The sequence below is a fragment of the Sinocyclocheilus anshuiensis genome, unplaced genomic scaffold, assembly GCF_001515605.1.
Source record: "Sinocyclocheilus anshuiensis isolate Anshui unplaced genomic scaffold, SAMN03320099.WGS_v1.1 scaffold805, whole genome shotgun sequence".
Taxonomy (NCBI): domain Eukaryota; kingdom Metazoa; phylum Chordata; class Actinopteri; order Cypriniformes; family Cyprinidae; genus Sinocyclocheilus; species Sinocyclocheilus anshuiensis.
In genome coordinates this window covers 380,776-399,296 of record NW_015540884.1, presented here as the reverse complement: position 1 = coordinate 399,296, position 18,521 = coordinate 380,776, and the positions used below count along the sequence as shown (strand labels likewise).

The 18,521-nt window shown below is 36.4% G+C and overlaps 1 protein-coding gene across 1 annotated transcript in view; it reads left to right on the top strand.

Moving 5' to 3' along the window:
* The window catches only part of LOC107688621 (protein FAM57B-like), a 26,082-nt gene extending 9,109 nt beyond the window's left edge, over positions 1 to 16,973 (top strand). The window contains exons 2-5 of the mRNA XM_016486334.1: positions 4,822 to 4,908; positions 9,504 to 9,723; positions 11,574 to 11,669; positions 14,596 to 16,973. Of these exons, the coding sequence (XP_016341820.1) occupies positions 4,822 to 4,908; positions 9,504 to 9,723; positions 11,574 to 11,669; positions 14,596 to 14,916 (724 nt within the window). The 3' untranslated portion in view covers positions 14,917 to 16,973. The remainder of the gene's footprint in view (positions 1 to 4,821; positions 4,909 to 9,503; positions 9,724 to 11,573; positions 11,670 to 14,595) is intronic.
* Positions 16,974 to 18,521: the final 1,548 nt, after the last annotated feature.

Sequence of the window (18,521 nt, the reverse complement as noted above, 5' to 3'; positions counted from 1 at the left end):
ACATCTGAGCCGCTGAAGACGAAGTGGATTACATTTGTTTCTGAAGGGAATGCACCCCCGATCTACATAAACTATGTTCGCGCGAATCATTCATGATCCAGCCAGCCTCATCTACAGAAGAAGTGAATATAATGTTTTGTAATGAATTTTGCAAATCGCCTTTCCTAATAATGTGCTAATTAGCAAGTTTCACGATGAATGCAGCTAAAGTAAACAGTCTCTCTGAGAGCAGCTCGGAAGAGAGGGGCAGGGTCAGCAGAGCTCATTAACATTTAAAGGAAAATGCTACAAAAACGGCTTGATCTGAAAAGAGCTGTTTTTGACAGGGTAAAAGTGTTTTTTACACTACCATTGAGAAATTTTAACCAAACTATGTTACAGACTTTTCATTAAGACCCTAAAGAATCATATCAACTTGTGGAAAATGGGCATCCTATGACCGCTTTAATATTAAATGATACAGGCTACAGTGCGCACCACTGCATTTGCGCGTGCAATTAAAAAGCATGTGCTACGAGCACAGTATAATGGCTGACAGGACAGGAAAATTCGTTTTTACCGACAAATGGCCTGACAACATCTCATCTGACCGCAATTCACTGTTGTGAGGCCCAGACCAGTCAGGGTGCCCATGCTGACCCCTGTCCACCGCCGAAAAGTGCCAACAGTGGGCACGTGAGCATCAGAACTGGACCACAGAGCAATGGAAGAAGGTGGCCTGGTCTGATGAATCACATTTTCTTTTACATCACGTGGATGGCCGGGTGTGTGTGCGTCGGTTACCTGAGGAACACATGGCACCAGGATGCACTATGGGAAAAAGGCAAGCCGGCAGAGGCAGTGTGATGCTTTGGGCAATGTTCTGCTGGGAAACCTTGGGTCCTGCCATCCATGTGGATGTTACTTTGGCACGTACCACCTACCTAAGCATTGTAGCAGACCATTTACATGTACTCCCTTTCATGGAAATGGTATTCCCTGGTGACTGTGGCCTCTTTCAGCAGGATAATGCGCCCTGCCACGAAGCAAAAATGGTTCAGGAATGGTTTGAGGAGCACAAGAAGTTTGAGGGGTTGACTTGGTTGACTTGATTGAAATAGATCTCAATCCGATTGAGCGTCTGTGTGATGTGCTGAACAAGCAAGTCCGATCCATGGAGGCCCCACCTCGCAACTTACAGGACTTAAAGGATCTGCTGCTAACATCTAGGTGCCCGATACCACAGCACACCTTCAGGGGTCTAGTGGAGTCCATGCCTCGATGGGTCAGGGCTGTTTTGGCAGCAAAAGGGGGACCAACACAATATTAGGAAGGTGGTCATAATGTTATGCCTGATCGGTGTATATGTGTATACAGTGGGTATAGAAAAGAATCACCCCTCTTTAAAATAATCACATTTTGTTGCTTTTGCTAGATTTGGTTGAACCACCTTTTGCTTTAATTACAGCCTTTGGTCTGTTGAGATATGTCTCTACTAACTTGCACATATACACTTTGCAATATTTGCCCACTCTTCTTTGCAGAACTGCTCAAGTTCAGTTCAATTTGATGGTGACTGTTTGTGGACTGCAGTTTTTAATTCATTATTTTCTTTTCTATACCCACTGTATGCATGTGTGTATATATATATATATACATTCTTAGCCAGTAGCCTATGTTTGGGTAGTTAAAATTACTTTTTTTTTATGATTTAGGGTTAGGGTTAGGGCTTTTTTTGTTCAAGTATTAAATTATATATTTTTTGAAGTTGTAAATAAAACAAATATTATTGGAGTATGTGTTACAAGGAAATGCTATTTCAGTATTTCTATTTACAAATTTCACATTTAATGTAATGTATTACTTGCTGTTTCTTTGTAATTATACCCATATATAAATGCTTAGTCAACAAATAAGTTATCCATTATATTTTTATCAACATCCAAGTTATTACTATATTATATTATAAATTATGTTATATTGTATTATAATATATTAGAAAGCATGTTGATGAAATAAAACTTTTAGTAAAATTATTTACATTGTATGATGATTAGCACATCAATTTAATCACAATAAGCCTCATATATAATTGCTTAATGAAAAAAGCACCCAAATGAGGATAATTCAAAGACATTACATTATTGTGGAAGTGGTTTTAGAGGTCACATTATTGTTATATAGTCATTTTTTCCCCAGTAAAAGTATGTAAATGTAACATTTACAGTACCTCAGAAGCAAATTTATCTTGTTGTCAGACAATATAATTTGAATATAATGTGTAATTTATTCCATTTCCATTTGTAATCTCCAAATTGAACATATTTAAACTTCACAAAATGTTGGTTGAATGGAAGAAAATAAGCTACAGTTTTATTCAAAATGAAGCAATCTTTTGCACTTTTGCTTCTCGGGTAGTTTTTTTCTGGTTTATTTAAACAGGACGGATACAAAAACAAGGTACTGGTGAAGAATAGGATGCCGTATAGGACTGTTGTATCTGTTCAGTCATCTTTAACCAGCTTATTAATTCCTGTTCACCAGTATACTGGACAAGCATCTTCAGAGTACAGACTAACACACCATTAGTCAGCATGGAAAGAAATATCATGTGACCTCTGACTATTATTAATGAATCAAGCTCAAATATTTGCCTGGGTTACTGTCTGTCTGAATGTGCTTTATCTGCTCACATAGACTGTCATCACATTAGTGAATGGTGACCATTTGGTAAATGAGTGTCCTGTCGTGATAGTGTCCTGTAATCGTAACCCCTCTGTGGTTCCTGGGTCATTTTTGTTTTCTGTCATCTGTTGTGGATCAGTGTGTAGAAAAAAAAACATGTCGAGGTATAGCAGAAACACAAACAGTTTAACGTTATCTGTGGTGGACGGCTTTCAGGCCTGGCTGACTCTAACATTTAACCTCATTAACACGGTAGCTACACAGAGCACTGTCGCGTAACTCAGGCATGGACGTCAGGTCACGATTGTCACCCTTCCCTGATGAACAGAGGAGCTCAGATCAACAAAAATCCATATAGACTTTTGAAATGAAGACTTGCGTTAGAATATTCTGTCCACACATCAATATAATTAAAGTACTGGGGCTGTAAAGCTCCAAAATGATAAAAAGTGGTCCATATGATTTGTGCAAGAGTTTTAAAGTCAAATGATAGGTTTGAGTGAAGAACAGACTGAAATGTAAGTTATACACTGAAAATGTTGTCATCCACTAACTTTCCTTGACATGGCATTTAGTTCAAAGTCACTGGTATATGCTTTAAAGTAACCTTATAAAGAATAGTGATTTTTTTACATTACATGAAAACTAAAGTATCTTTTATGTAGGGATGCACCGAAATGAAAATTCTTGGCCGAAGCCGAAACCGAACAAAATTAAACACTGGGCCGAATACCGAACACGGTTTTTCGAGTTTTTTTCCCCCATATATTTTGCCAAATTTTTTTTTTCAACATTGCATAAATTAAAAAGCCAAAATGTGCTTTTTACTGTTTTGTCTTGCTTTTCAAAGAAAAAAAATCAATTACAAAACAACAATTTAAAAATATTTAACACTGAACATTTTTAACATTCTAGCAGACAATATACCAACAAAGCACAATTTAACTTAAAATTAATAAGTTAGTAAAATAATCATTTTTGGCCATCAGACCCCCTTCTTGAATCAGGGATGTATTTTTATTTTTTATTTTTTTTACACTGTACAATTAAAAGCAGCCTTGCTGTTTAACATTCTAGCAGACACTATACCAACAAAGCACAATTTAACTTAAAATTAATAAGTTAGTAAAATAATCATTTTTGGCCATCAGACCCCCTTCTTGAATCAGGGATGTATTTTTATTTTTTATTTTTTTTACACTGTACAATTAAAAGCAGCCTTGCTGAGAAGAGACTTCGTTTAAAACATTAGAAAATATTACAGATCCTAATTTGAACACTATGTGTGAATGTTATAATGTATTAAAACAGAGCTGTTGTAATAATTATCATTATTATTGTCTTACTTTTTATTTTATTTTAAAGAACAACAGTAAAATTACAATACTAACATTTATGAATGTTGATAAGAGTTCAACTTTTATTTTGGCGGAAACGCGCAGGAAGACCTCAATGCTTATTTTTGTTGAAAACAGATTTATAAATGAGTCTCATTACGAATACGTCGTATGTATCGCACTGTCACATGCCTTGTAAAAATTCATCAAAATGTGACTGAGCAACTGAAGACTGTATCAGAGCAGATTTTCCTCGCGCTTTGGACTTTGAACCCTGGTTAACAAGCAGATCTGCTGCGAGTTCGTGCAGCGCTGTCAGAATACATGCAAATGCGCGTGTGTATTAGAAAACATAACGTTCTGCAGTTTATTTACTAATTGTTTAAGGCCATTTCGCAATTTCAATCATCATACAGTAACCAGCAACAATCACCCCTTCCTCTTCTCATTGAAGACATGCGATGCAGTCCTAAACAGTCTCTCGCTGTCGGTGCTTGTAATGATTTTTGCGTCTTTATCCTACAGTTTAAATGCTTCCACACTGCTGACGTGTGTGCTGCATAATAAAGAGTGTGCTCCTCTCACTCTGCGCTGGTTGCTATTTGATCGCGTCATATCATTGTTCGGTACAATTTTTTCGGTCTTTTCGCTTATTCTTTAAGCTTTGTTTTGCTATTTTCGGCCGAATAATTTCGGTTGCCGAACATTCGGTGCATCCCTACTTTTATGTTGTCTACAGTTTCTAGGGTGAACATATCTAAATGAATAAAATAATAAAGTATGCAAACCGGCATGAATTTGTCTTCTCTTTCTCTTGAAGGCTGGTGTCATCCATTCACGCTGCTATGGCCACCACAGCTGGCATCATCGTGGTGTCCTCGTGCAAAGGCAATGTGATTATGGACCGGTAAGTTAGCCAACCCTTGCCACACCTTTCACAGTGCATGAGAAGCTTTTCTGCAGTAAAGGATCATATTGTCATTGCAAGTAGCCTAGGTATAAAGGTAATGATAAAATGGATCCAGATCCATCCAAGCCTGATACTGATTGGTCAACAACATAGTGTTCCAGTCATGCTAGAAAACACCCGTACACCTATGGTGTATATGATTGTACCTATAATAGAAATAAAGTGCCTGTCAGTCACTATTTTTTTCAGCAACCAATTACAATTCAATTCTACACTATTGTTCAGAAGTTTAGGGTTAGTAGTTTTATTTAACAAAGAGGCATTAAATTGATGACAGTAAAAGTCACAAAGTGACAAAAAAGTATATTTCAAATAAATGCTGTTCTCTTGAATTTTCTATTCATCAAAGAATCCTGGGAAAATGTGTCACGGTTTCCACAAAAATATTACGCAGCACAAGTGTTTTCAACATTGATAATAATAAGAAATGTTTCTTGAGCAGCAAATCAGCATATTAGAATGATTTCTGAAGGATCACGTGGCTCTGAAGACTGGAGTAATGATGCTGAAAACTCAGCTTTGCCATCACAGGAATAAATTACATTTTAAAATATATATTAAAATAGAAAACACTTCTTTTAAATTGCAATAATGACTCATAATATTACAGTGATTGCTGTATTTTTGATCATATAAATGTTTCAAACTTAAGAGTTCATTCTGTTCTCATAAATTAGGAAAATAAAGCATTACATTACAAAATAGGAAATCAGCTTGAATCCACTTGCTGTTAAGCATCACTACAGATAAACAGTTAGTACAACAGTTTAATCTTCAAAAGTGGTGCAATGCCGCTTTAAGAAGGAGGTCCATTAGACCAGACCCTACCTGCCCATGCCTTTCTTCATCTCAGTGGCCAATCACAACAGCCTCGGGGTAACAGTGCTTACCTCTGTTCCTACACCACATCTGCTGACCCCTTTGGCTCCACCCCCACCCCAAGGACACAGGGAGGAGGAGATTAGGTACACAGAGTTTCAGGGCAACAGCTGTTACTTTCCTTTGTGCCCTTCCCTGGCACTAGACTGACACCTGCAATTTCAGCCTCTGCCACCTGTTTATGTGGGGCGGGTGAAATGTTTGTGGCATAACAGGGTAATCCACAGAAGGCACTTGCCAGTCAGGCCTAGAGAAACCTCCCAACCTCTCTGTTAATCCCCCAAAGGCTTAATACTTGGCTTGAGCACATGCGCAGCCATGATCCTGAGTGACAAGGAGCATCCAATGACACTGAGTGTTAAAGGCATAGTTCACTCAAAAATTACAATTCTGTCATCATTTACTCACCCAGATATTTCACAGGACGTCCCAGCTGCTGTTTTCCACACAATGGAAGTGGATGGGGATCAGGGGATGCTAGCTTAAATACCTGCTATGCAGGTTTTTGCTATGGTTACCTTTCACTTTAATTATATAGAAAAGGGCAGCTTAGCCATTTTGATAAATAACTCTTTTTGTTTTCCACACATGAGTCCTACAACAAAAACAGCAATAACAACAAACTAGATTTACACATTGTTTTAAAGCTTGTGGTCAGTAAGATTTTTGAATGTTTTTGAAAGAAGTGTCTTATGCTCACCAAGGCTGATCAAAAATACAGTAAAAAAGGAATATAGTGAAATATAATTTAAATTTAAAATATTTGGTTTCTATTTTAATATATTTTAAAATGTAATTTATTATTTTTTTACGGTGGCCGAGAAGTGCAAAGCAGATCACAATTCTGAAAACAAAATAACAAATTACAAACGCAAATGCAAGTCTACATTTCAGAACAACAACAATTCAGAAAACATTATAACAAGTCAGAAAACACAATGACAAATTCGAAAACAAAATAACAAGTCAGAAAACACAACGACAAATCAGACAAACCGGAAAAGGTAGGTATAGTTTGAGACAGCGCCATTGGTCTGGGATTACTCACCGCTGACTGGACGAGACATCTGTCAATCAACGTATACAGGGAAGAACCAGCCAAAGAACAGCAGAGTCGTGGTAGAAAGTTCAGAGATGGTATTAAAGTAGCTCAGTTTAAATGTATTGTATGAATTGCCCTTACTCTGGAATAAAAAATACGGGGTGTCTATTTACATTTAGTTAAAACTGTCTGTAAATCATCAGCTTCAGTGGCGCAGATGGATAAGTGCGTGCCCTTGACGCACTTATCCATCTGCGCCACTGGAGCTGATGATTTACAGCCACTTTAACTAAATTTAAATAGACATCCCGTATTTTTTCAGAGTTTATTTATTCCAGAGTAAGGGCAATTCATACAATACATTTAAACTGAGCTACTTTAATACCATCTCCGAACTTTCTACCACGACTCTGCTGTTCTTCGGCTGGTTCTTCCTGTATAAGTTGATTGACAGATGTCTCGTCCAGTCAGCGGTGAGTAATCCCAAACCAATGGCACTGTCTCAAACTATACCTACCTTTTCCGGTTTGTCTGATTTGTCGTTGTGTTTTCTGATTTGTTAATTTGTTTTCGGATTTGTCGTTGTGTTTTCTGACTTGTTATTTTGTTTTCGAATTTGTCATTGTGTTTTCTGACTTGTTATAATGTTTTCTGAATTGTTGTTGTGCTTTCGGAATTGTTATTTTGTTTTTTAGACTTGCATTTGCGTTTGTAATTTGTTATTTTGTTTTCAGAATTGTGATCTGCTTTGCACTTCTCGGCCACCGTATTTTTTGGCTGAATTTTCAGCAGCCATTACTCCAGTCTTCAAGATTCTTCAGAAATCATTCTAATATGCTGATTTGGTGTTCAAGAAACTTGTCTTAGTATTAGCAATGCTGAAAATAGTTGCACTGTTTAATAAAAAGTATTAATTTCTTAAAACAAAAAAAACAAAAAAAAAGGAAAAAGGCAAAAAGGAAGTGGATGTTGATTTATTTTGAAGAAAGAATACAAAAACCACCATAAAAATATAATTAACAAATTGTGCATTATATTCCAAGTCTTCTGAAGCCTGTATGCATACTGTTCACTGAAGGCCCAGGCCTTCATGTACCTATTTTTTTATTTATTTGTGCATATGAAAGATAAGTTCTTGAGAAAAATCATGTGAATCTTATATTTACCATATAATTGATGTATATCTTGTGTGTGGCGTGTATGAAGAGTATTGAGATGTTCCAGGTCAGTGTAGCTGTAAGCTATGTGGTAATTAAACAATTCAGCACTAATCACACATGCAGAGTCTGTGGAGCAGTGTGATTTTGCTGTAGGTTATGTGATACATACACACGCACATACGTTTGCTTAGCTAACAAAAATGAGTGTATACCTTAGACATCTATTGTTCTTATATAAAGTTAATAACAAATAATGACAAATGACCCCAAAAAGAATGATGCATATTTAATGTCTTAACTTTTACAACTGAGGATCTCCCCAAAGAGACATTTTCTGGAAACATATGTGCTGTTTCTGCCTCTTGTCTTTTATGTCCTAATGTAATGTTAATATTTTATCCATTTATTCATAGATTTGTAAATATAATTCATCATACCATATAGTAAATGTATGATATAAAATTTACTATGGACTACTTCTGTAGCCTAGACATTAAAAATTGCTACTAGCGCATAATGAATAATAGTGATAAACAAACATGACACATTTTAGCTGCACCCTATAAAATACACGTCTGTTAAAGTTGTTTGTTTGTCTACTGCAATCCACAGCCGGATAAAGACTCTTTTAGCTGTAAAATCTATTATAATTTTTTTATGTTGCAGTTATATTTTAATAAAGGACTTTTAATGTAATGTCCAGCCCCACATGAGTGCTTTAGCGCTCTTGTTTCTCACTGGTGTGCTTTGCTAAGCTATTCGACTTTTAGAATCATATCTAAGGACCATAATAAACCATATAGAAACACTCTTACAGGTACAACCGATCAGAACATGTTCACGAACTGCATAGCAACACCCTGACAGTGACAACCACCCACAAGAAATGCAGCAAAAAAACAACACGCTAAACAACTAGTTAGCATACTAGTGTTCAAAAATTTGGGCTCGGTAAGATTTAAAAAAATGTTTTTGATAGAAGTTTCTTATGCTCACCAAGGCTGCATTTATTTGATTTGAAATACAGTAAAATATAATATTGTGAAAAAAATATTTCAATTTAAAATAACTTTTCTATTTTAATATATTTAAAATTGAATTTATTCATGTGATGGCAAAGCTGAATTTTTAATCATTACCCCAGTCTTCGGTGTCACATGATCCTTCAGAAATCATTCTGATTTGATGCTCAAGAAACATTTCTAAGTATTATCAGTGTTGAAAATGGTTGTGCTGCTTAATATTTTTGTGGAATATGTTTTTTATTTCTTTCAAACAATAAAATAAAAATCAGATAATAAAAAAATAAGATACAAACTTTTATAATACTTTTTTTTTTTTTAATTACAAAGGTATTTTTTTTTACAAGATGGGAATGAGTATTTTTGTAAACTGTCTGAAATCACTCCACACATGATTTGTTCACCTGTTCTGTTCATCTTCTGTTCCAGACACTGGCTGGCCACCTCTTTTGTCATTTGGTATGGCGTTCCCTACATGTCATACGACATCTTCGCCATGTACCTCAGCCATTACTATCGCTTCCGGGTCAAAGGTCACAAGGACTATAAAAGCCACTCTCTACGAACCGTCAACTCATTTGTGAGGAAAGAGTTCCTGCTGGTGCTCCATCACATTGCACTACTCACCATCCTACTGCCTGTGACTCTGGTGAGAGAGAAAGAGAGAGGACAGATGTATAGGATGAGTGATATGACAGCCAATAATATGATGGGAAGAGAATAATGGGCCTTCTCAAATAACCACCTCCACCTATAGCCAGGACCAAATGGGAGGGAATGTAAAAAGGGGGAAGCAGTGCTTTTCTGTCCGTTAAGTACCTGATTCATGAGAAACAACTACCTTAATAGCAGCTGTTACACTGCCAGAGAACATGCAGTGGGACAGACACACACACACACACACACACAGGTGGGAAACCTGGTCTTTTGTTTGGTGTCTCTGGGCTGTCAATGGTGATATGAGATCACTTTACCCACGCTTCCATTATTCACACACAGCTGCTACTCAGATACCACCTCACACACGCTGCTTTGTGCTCCTGTTCCTCAAAATGACCCACGAAACATAGTCACAAACACAAAGAGATTTTGACATGCATGGAAGAGAGAGACGAAGCCCCAGACCACCACAGCAAAACATCTGGCTGTCCAGTGGGTTATACAAGATAGATAACATTTCACAAATTTATGAAATGTACATTATTTAATACATTACCCTACAGTAATGTTTAGTAGGGCATTTTGCATGGGAAAAGAGGATATATAGACAAATAAAGTATAGGTAAATATTATAGAAACCATAGACTCAGTTTGCAAATCCCCCCAAACAGAGTGGTTTAGTTTACACTGCAGGTTAGCTGGAAGGGTTCAGATGGCTGTTCTGACTGGTCGCTCTTATCTTGTTACATTTATACACACATTACACACCTTTGATCCACCATATCCACTGCTGTGTATCATATCACATATATGTGGACCATTCACAAAACTAGTCATAGAGTAATTCCTACACATCATCTGGGTCTTTAGAAACACCATTCTGTACATCTCGTCTAGTGTATTTTTTATTTTTTTGCTCATGAAGGTCTGTTTCACTTGTTTGTCTTGTAATCTACAACTTGATTGTAGCTTTAATTGAACTGTTCTGCGTTGTGATGTAAAGTACCAGATTTGTCACTAGAGCTGTAAATATTTTCTTTGACAACGATTAATTTAGATTACCATTGTTTATTATTAAGTGTAATGATTTATGATTGAATCTAAAATATAATAATAATTTAGATCTTTTTATTGGCTTATTTTGATTTTTATTATATATTTTTAGGATATTTTTAGGAAGTATATTGGGTATCTGTGTTTGGGGGAATTTTACTGAAAAAAAGATGAAGAATTTTATTTTGGAAAAAAGGCAATATACTACCGTTCAAAAATTTGGGGTCAGTAAAATGTTTTTTGATGTTTTAATTTTCATTATTAATCTTCAAAAAATTGTCTACAATAATACTAAGCACACACAGTTTTCAAATTGTATAATAAGAAGTTATTTATAATAATAATAATAATAAAGCATTTCTTGAGCACCAAATCAGCATATTAGAATGATTTCTGAAGGATCATGTGAAACTAAAGACTGGAGCAACGACTGCTCAAAATGACAGCTTTGCCATCACAGAAATGCATTTAATTTTAAAATATATTAAATTAGAAAACGGTTATATGGAATTGTAATAATATTTTAAAATTGTTACTGTAGTTTTGATCGAATAAATGCTGCTTTCAAAAATGTTTTAAAAACATTAAAAACATCTCACCGACCTCAATTTGAACGGTAGTGTACATTGGGTTTTATTGTAGTAATTATCAGTTATTAAATTCCATAATCTGTTCATTCCATAGACTGATGGATTGCATATTTACACCCTTATTGTTCACACTGGAAGAATGTGTGTGTGCATGTTTGTGCTGACTGTGTTTTTTTGGTCTCTCTGTGCACATCAGTTCTTCAGGAAGGATCAGGGTGATTACTTCATTGGCTGCCTCTTCCTCACAGAGCTCAGCACTCCTTTTGTTTCACTGGGTAAAATCCTCATTCAGGTAACACATGACTGTGTATTTTATTCAGCAGTCTTTCATAGTGCTGTTCCTGCCAGCTTGGGAGAGGAGCTGCCAGTCAACACTTTTCCTGTTTCCTTTAGTCATGATAAATGTGTTAGTTAAATACAGAGATGGAGGTCTGTCAGAGTACCAAACAATCCAAGCATTCAGTGTGCCTGCTTTAAAGTGAAAATCCATAAAATCTATCGCTAATACTTGCTTATCTTTCTGCTGCTGTTTTCCCACCAAAAATGGTCCCATTTTTGATGACAGTCTTGGAACATTTTGATTGGACAAAGTGTTAATAATAATAATAATAATGAATAATTTGACATTTTTTAATGTATAGCACACTGGGACATTGCAAAATGCCAATCCTCTCAATTTTTAAATAGAAATCTTTTTTGATATTGTAATTTATTTACTGTCACTCACTGAAAAAAATACCCCAAACTTCTGAATGGCAGTATGTGATAGGAACATAACATCACTTATTTTCCATTCTCTGTACTTTTCCAAATAACTCTTTTTGTACTGAGTATTGGTTTCTGCTTATTTGGAGTGATTTAAAGGGTTAGTTCACCCAAAAATCCAGATTTGTCACTAGAGCTGTAAATATTTTCTTTGACAACGATTAATTTAGATTACCATTGTTTATTATTAAGTGTAATGATTTATGATTGAATCTAAAATATAATAATAATTTAGATCTTTTTATTGGCTTATTTTGATTTTTATTATATATTTTTAGGATATTTTTAGGAAGTATATTGGGTATCTGTGTTTGGGGGAATTTTACTGAAAAAAAGATGAAGAATTTTATTTTGGAAAAAAGGCAATATACTACCGTTCAAAAATTTGGGGTCAGTAAAATGTTTTTTGATGTTTTAATTTTCATTATTAATCTTCAAAAAATTGTCTACAATAATACTAAGCACACACAGTTTTCAAATTGTATAATAAGAAGTTATTTATAATAATAATAATAATAAAGCATTTCTTGAGCACCAAATCAGCATATTAGAATGATTTCTGAAGGATCATGTGAAACTAAAGACTGGAGCAACGACTGCTCAAAATGACAGCTTTGCCATCACAGAAATGCATTTAATTTTAAAATATATTAAATTAGAAAACGGTTATATGGAATTGTAATAATATTTTAAAATTGTTACTGTAGTTTTGATCGAATAAATGCTGCTTTCAAAAATGTTTTAAAAACATTAAAAACATCTCACCGACCTCAATTTGAACGGTAGTGTACATTGGGTTTTATTGTAGTAATTATCAGTTATTAAATTCCATAATCTGTTCATTCCATAGACTGATGGATTGCATATTTACACCCTTATTGTTCACACTGGAAGAATGTGTGTGTGCATGTTTGTGCTGACTGTGTTTTTTTGGTCTCTCTGTGCACATCAGTTCTTCAGGAAGGATCAGGGTGATTACTTCATTGGCTGCCTCTTCCTCACAGAGCTCAGCACTCCTTTTGTTTCACTGGGTAAAATCCTCATTCAGGTAACACATGACTGTGTATTTTATTCAGCAGTCTTTCATAGTGCTGTTCCTGCCAGCTTGGGAGAGGAGCTGCCAGTCAACACTTTTCCTGTTTCCTTTAGTCATGATAAATGTGTTAGTTAAATACAGAGATGGAGGTCTGTCAGAGTACCAAACAATCCAAGCGCCTGCTTTACCTGCTTTAAAGTGAAAATCCATAAAATCTATCGCTAATACTTGCTTATCTTTCTGCTGCACCAAAAATGCCAAAAATGGTCACATCTTGAATGACAATCCTGGAACATTTTGATTGGAGAAAGTGATAATAATAATGAATAATTTGACATTTTTTAATGTATAGCACACTGGGACATTGCAAAATGCCAATCCTCTCAATTTTTAAATAGAAATCTTTTTTGATATTGTAATTTATTTACAGACACCTGTCCACACAATCTGTATCTTCCATTCCAACCTCTCCCACCACCATGGGCAAGACCAAAGAGCTGTCAAAGGATGTCAGAGACAAGATTGTAGATCTGCACAAGGCTGGAATGGCCTACAAGACCATCAGCAAGAAGCTTGGTGAGAAGGTGCGCCACGCGGATACGCTGTTTTCGTTCACATCAAATCACAACAACGTAGGAAACAGATCCGGCGTGACGCAGCTGCAGCATACGCAGCATACGCTGTTTACGTCCAGCGGATATTCTCCAAAATGGCACTAGGGTGATGCGGAGGGTTGAATAAAGATGCGGAGGAGACGAATTGTTGAATAAAGTCTTTTTTTTTTTTTCCCCGCACAAAAAGTATTCTCGTAACTTCGTATAATTGCAGATGAAACACTGATTTTACAGATCTCCTTGCTACATTTCTGGACATGGGAACATTTCAGTTGTGTTGCTGTCTATGCAGTGTCAGACAGTTCTCAGATTCCATCAAAAATATCTTAATTTGTGTTCCGAAGATGAACAAAGGTCTTACGGGTTTGAAACGACACGAAGGTGAGTAATTAATGACAGAATTTTCATTTTTGGGTGAACTAACCCTTTAAGTGAAATTGCTTTCAGACATGTATCTCTTATATGCCTCCACATGCCTCCTTTTGGTAGTCTTGGGTATTGCATTTTAAAGCAGCCCCAGCATCTGTAGTTGCTGATACTTTGACATACGATACTTTGTTAAAGTATCAGCAACTACAGATACTGTAGTTTACCTGGACTTTCAATGGAGTGACCGAAAAACATCTTAATTTGTTTCTCAAAGATTAACCAAAGTCTTGTGGATTTAAAACAAAATGGGTTTGAGTAAATGTTGACAGAATTGTAATTTTTGGATGAACTATCTCTTTAATGTTTTGCCCCCATCTTCTAATCTTCCTTTCCTCTTCCTCTCATTCTTCTGTGTTGACTGTCTCTTCCTGTAGCTGGGAATGCAGGACTGCTGGCTGCACAAGGTTAATGGTGGCATGGTGCTGCTGAGTTTCTTCATGTGCCGCATTGCACTCTTTCCCTACATGTACTGGGCCTACGGCTCCCACTACGGCATCCCGCTCTACAGCGTTCCCTTCCATCTGCCGCTCTCCACCAAACTGGGCAGCCTCTGCATCCTGGCACCGCAGGTCTACTGGTTCATCCTCCTCTGCCGTAAAGGCTTCCGACTCTACAAGCGGCAGCGGGATGCGCAAAACCAGGCCTCTCCGCTGTCCTCGCCCGAGCCGGTCTCAGATATCTCCAAGGCTGATTAGTGAAGGTCTGTCTTTATCTAGAACAAACAATCAACCGACATCACAGCTAAAGGCTACGGCACTGCATCTACTACTGTTACAGTACAACCAAGACTTCATGTTAGAAACATCCTTATTACTCCTCTTCACTTTACTTCATTCCACGCGCACACTTACATTTACACACGGGGCCGTAACAATGCCACCACACTGGATTTACTACAGTGACTTCTAAGGAGCATCTTTTAGGTCAGTTATCGAGGGCCGTAACCCTCTTTTCTTTCTCTGATTGGAGTATCTGTTACAGTTTGGACTGGTGTCTTTGAATGTCATTGGAATTATCTGTTACTTTTGTTTTTTTTGGTTTTGTCCTATGTGAAATGCTGTCCCTGTATACTTGAAGTACAAAAATACACTGGTTTAAACTAGGGAATTTATTATGCGTGTGGCACAGCCATCATGATAAATTCATTGGATTAAACCCCAGTATTTCAGATCACATCCCACTCAGCACAAAGCTCCGATCACATGGTAAGCATTTCCATGGCTGCAGTGCTGCTGTTCTTGTTTACAGCTCATTAGAGTTCTGTGTGTTTGCACACACACTGCCCTGCTGTGACTGTTTACACTTCTCTACCACACACCACCCTTTTCGCTCTGAAGGCTGCTAATGAATTCTGCTTCGCTTTGTTCACCTTTTGAGCATCCAAAGTCCTCCCATCCACATGAGGGCAGTAGAGAGTCGGTCCTTATGTTTATATGGCATAGACAAGATTCAAGTCTATAGGGGGATGAGGTCTTTGCAGGGTACAAAGAGCGAGCACATAATGCTTGGCATATCTTTTAGGCCACATGATCTCCAGGCAGTAGTCAAAGCAATAACACGGGGCTTCAGAGCAATGGATTGTGGGTAGGTGGATAGCCCATGTGAACACATGGGTAAAGATAGAAAAGTTGCATGACAGCCTACTCTGAAAACTAATCTTTATATATCTAAAGTATGTAATACTGGGTTCCTACAGTCTTGAGAAGAAGGAAAACGTCAGGGAATTATACATTTGAGATTGAGATGTGTGGAAAAAGTCATAAGAAGTTTTTAAAATTCATCATGTCTCTAGTCAGTACAATTTTTGTTGCTCTTTGGCTGAATATTTTTTGGCTAGATGTCATTTTTTTATGATTACTATGGCTAGTAAACAATTTCTAGAAAATTGTATCCAGAAAAGACGCTGGAATTCAATGGTCAAAAGGTTTGGGATCCCTGGTAATGGTGTTTGTGAGTTTGAAGTGTGAAATGCTCTTGACGCGGGCATGAATTTTTATCTTTCTGTTAACTGAGCCTACAGTTTGAGTTGTAAATACATTCTATTTAATTCTACATTGATGAATATTGCAGTATAAAAGGGTGATTTGCTGTTGCCTAGGGTCATTTTTAGGGATAATCTGTGTAAGTGCTTGTGTAAGTGTAGGCTTAGCAAGGAACTCAGAAGCCTTTGTTTCAGGGCTTTTAACACAACCTGCAGCATCTTTCATAATACATTTAGTGAATGCTGGATGTCGTATGAATGCAATTCGTTTTTTTTTTTTTAACAGTGACTTCCAGATTCCATTAAGCACTTTCAGAAGTGCAGAACTGTCAGATTAAAATGTTGCTCTGTTCGTACCCATGCACTCTTATTTAGTGTTACTGAGACAAACTGGACCTAAAGTTTGCCTTTAGCAAATGTGTGTGTGTGTGTGTGTGTGTGTGTGTGTGTGAGAGAGACAGAGAGAAGACTTATAAAACAGTGTGTATAAGCTCCCAGCTCACTCTCGGGGTGAACGGGGTCTTTGCTGGCCTGAAAGAGAGAGAATGTGTGTTTTGCTCTCCCTTTCTAAAGCTTTAGTACTTTTCAAAACTAACTATGCAGTCTTTCAAGCTGCTGCTTATTGTCTATGGCAACACTATGATTTCCTTAGTTTTGTTGAAGTGGGATGCATTTGGCAGATGAGTTAGCCATATTAATCATAATGCATGTTATTTCTGATATTTTTGTTGTTGTTGTATTTTTTGTTGATGCTTTTCTCCATTGTTTTAGGGCTGCACGATTATGACAAAAATCATAATTGTCGATTATTCCCTGAAATCGTAATTGCGATTATTAATTATGATTATCACAATTTACATTGAATGATGTTTATACCATTGTTTGATGCAACTGCATGCCGTATTTTTATATGAAAATAAACAAGCTGAAAACACTCTTAACTGAAAAACCTTTAGTGCTTTTCTATAGTATTAAGCCTCAAATGTCAACTATACATCGTATTGGTTTCTTCTTTAAATTATAAAAAAAGTAAAAATATGAATGGTATAATGTTATACTAAAACTAAAACAATGGAAAAACCCTTAAGATAACATGTAGAACGAAAAAAACATATCTTAATCGTGCAGAATAACATAAGTGGACTTTGACAGTTAAAGGGGCCATATGATGCTTTTTTAAAGATCATTATTTTGTGTTAATTGCTGCTTTAAACGATTATGTAATTGTGGCATCCATAATTGTAATTGCGATTAGAAATTCGATTAATTGTGCAGCCCTACATTGTTTACTGATGTCTGTTACTACAACCAACATTATTTTCTCTCATTTTTCACTCTTTCATTTATAGGTTAGACAGGTCTCCATAAGACATATCAATAATATAACAAATACACTATCCCCCGGTTTGACAGACAAGGCTTAAGCCTAGTCCCAGACTAAAACGCATGTCTGGGCTGTTTTAACTAAAAGAAACTTGCACTGACTGATCTTAAAATCTGTCAGTGCCATTGATTTGTCTCTAGATGCACATCAGTAGTGTTTTTATCTAAGGCACATTTTTAAAAGCTACTTAAATGTCCTAATTGAACTATGGCCTGAAACTATGGTTTAACCTAAGCCCTGTCTGTAAAACCAGGCCTATATGACTGAAAGCCAAAAGCATTTAATATATAATATATATGGGCATTAATACGGTGTTTGTCATTCCTTTGCTGCTTTAACGTCTTTCATTCTTCCCAAACTGTCGCACAAGTTAGAAGCACACATTTATGTTAAATGTCACTTAAATTAAGGGGCCTAGCATTAACTATAAAGGGATGTGTATTGTAAATCCATGATATATGAACAGGTTTATATCCAGAAGTTTCAAAAGCATTGAAAATTACCATAAATCATTACATTTAGTCTTATTTATGCCATGCGCGAACTTGCAGTGCATGATGCTGATAATCATATTTTTTTTGGAAAAAAATCATTCAATTATTCAGTAATACAAGTCTAGTGTCTTCAAGGCCTCCTCTTTCAGCTCAGGGTTTGATAAAGATGTTATCATTTATCAATTATTATTTAGAGATGAAAGATGAGGCTGTGATTTACAAAAAGACACAACATTTCTAATTGAAAATAGCTAGAACAGTTTTGGGTTTGGTAGACCAAAGACTCTTAGGCACTTTTTAAAGACAAGTAACATGTAGTGAAACTTTCATTGCCTTTCCCTCACTTGCCATCCACAGAGGCTCAGATCTATACAGGACTGGCTGTGCTTATGGCTCAGGCGTCAGTTAGTCTCTGGCAGCAAAAAGACTGGAATTTTTCTC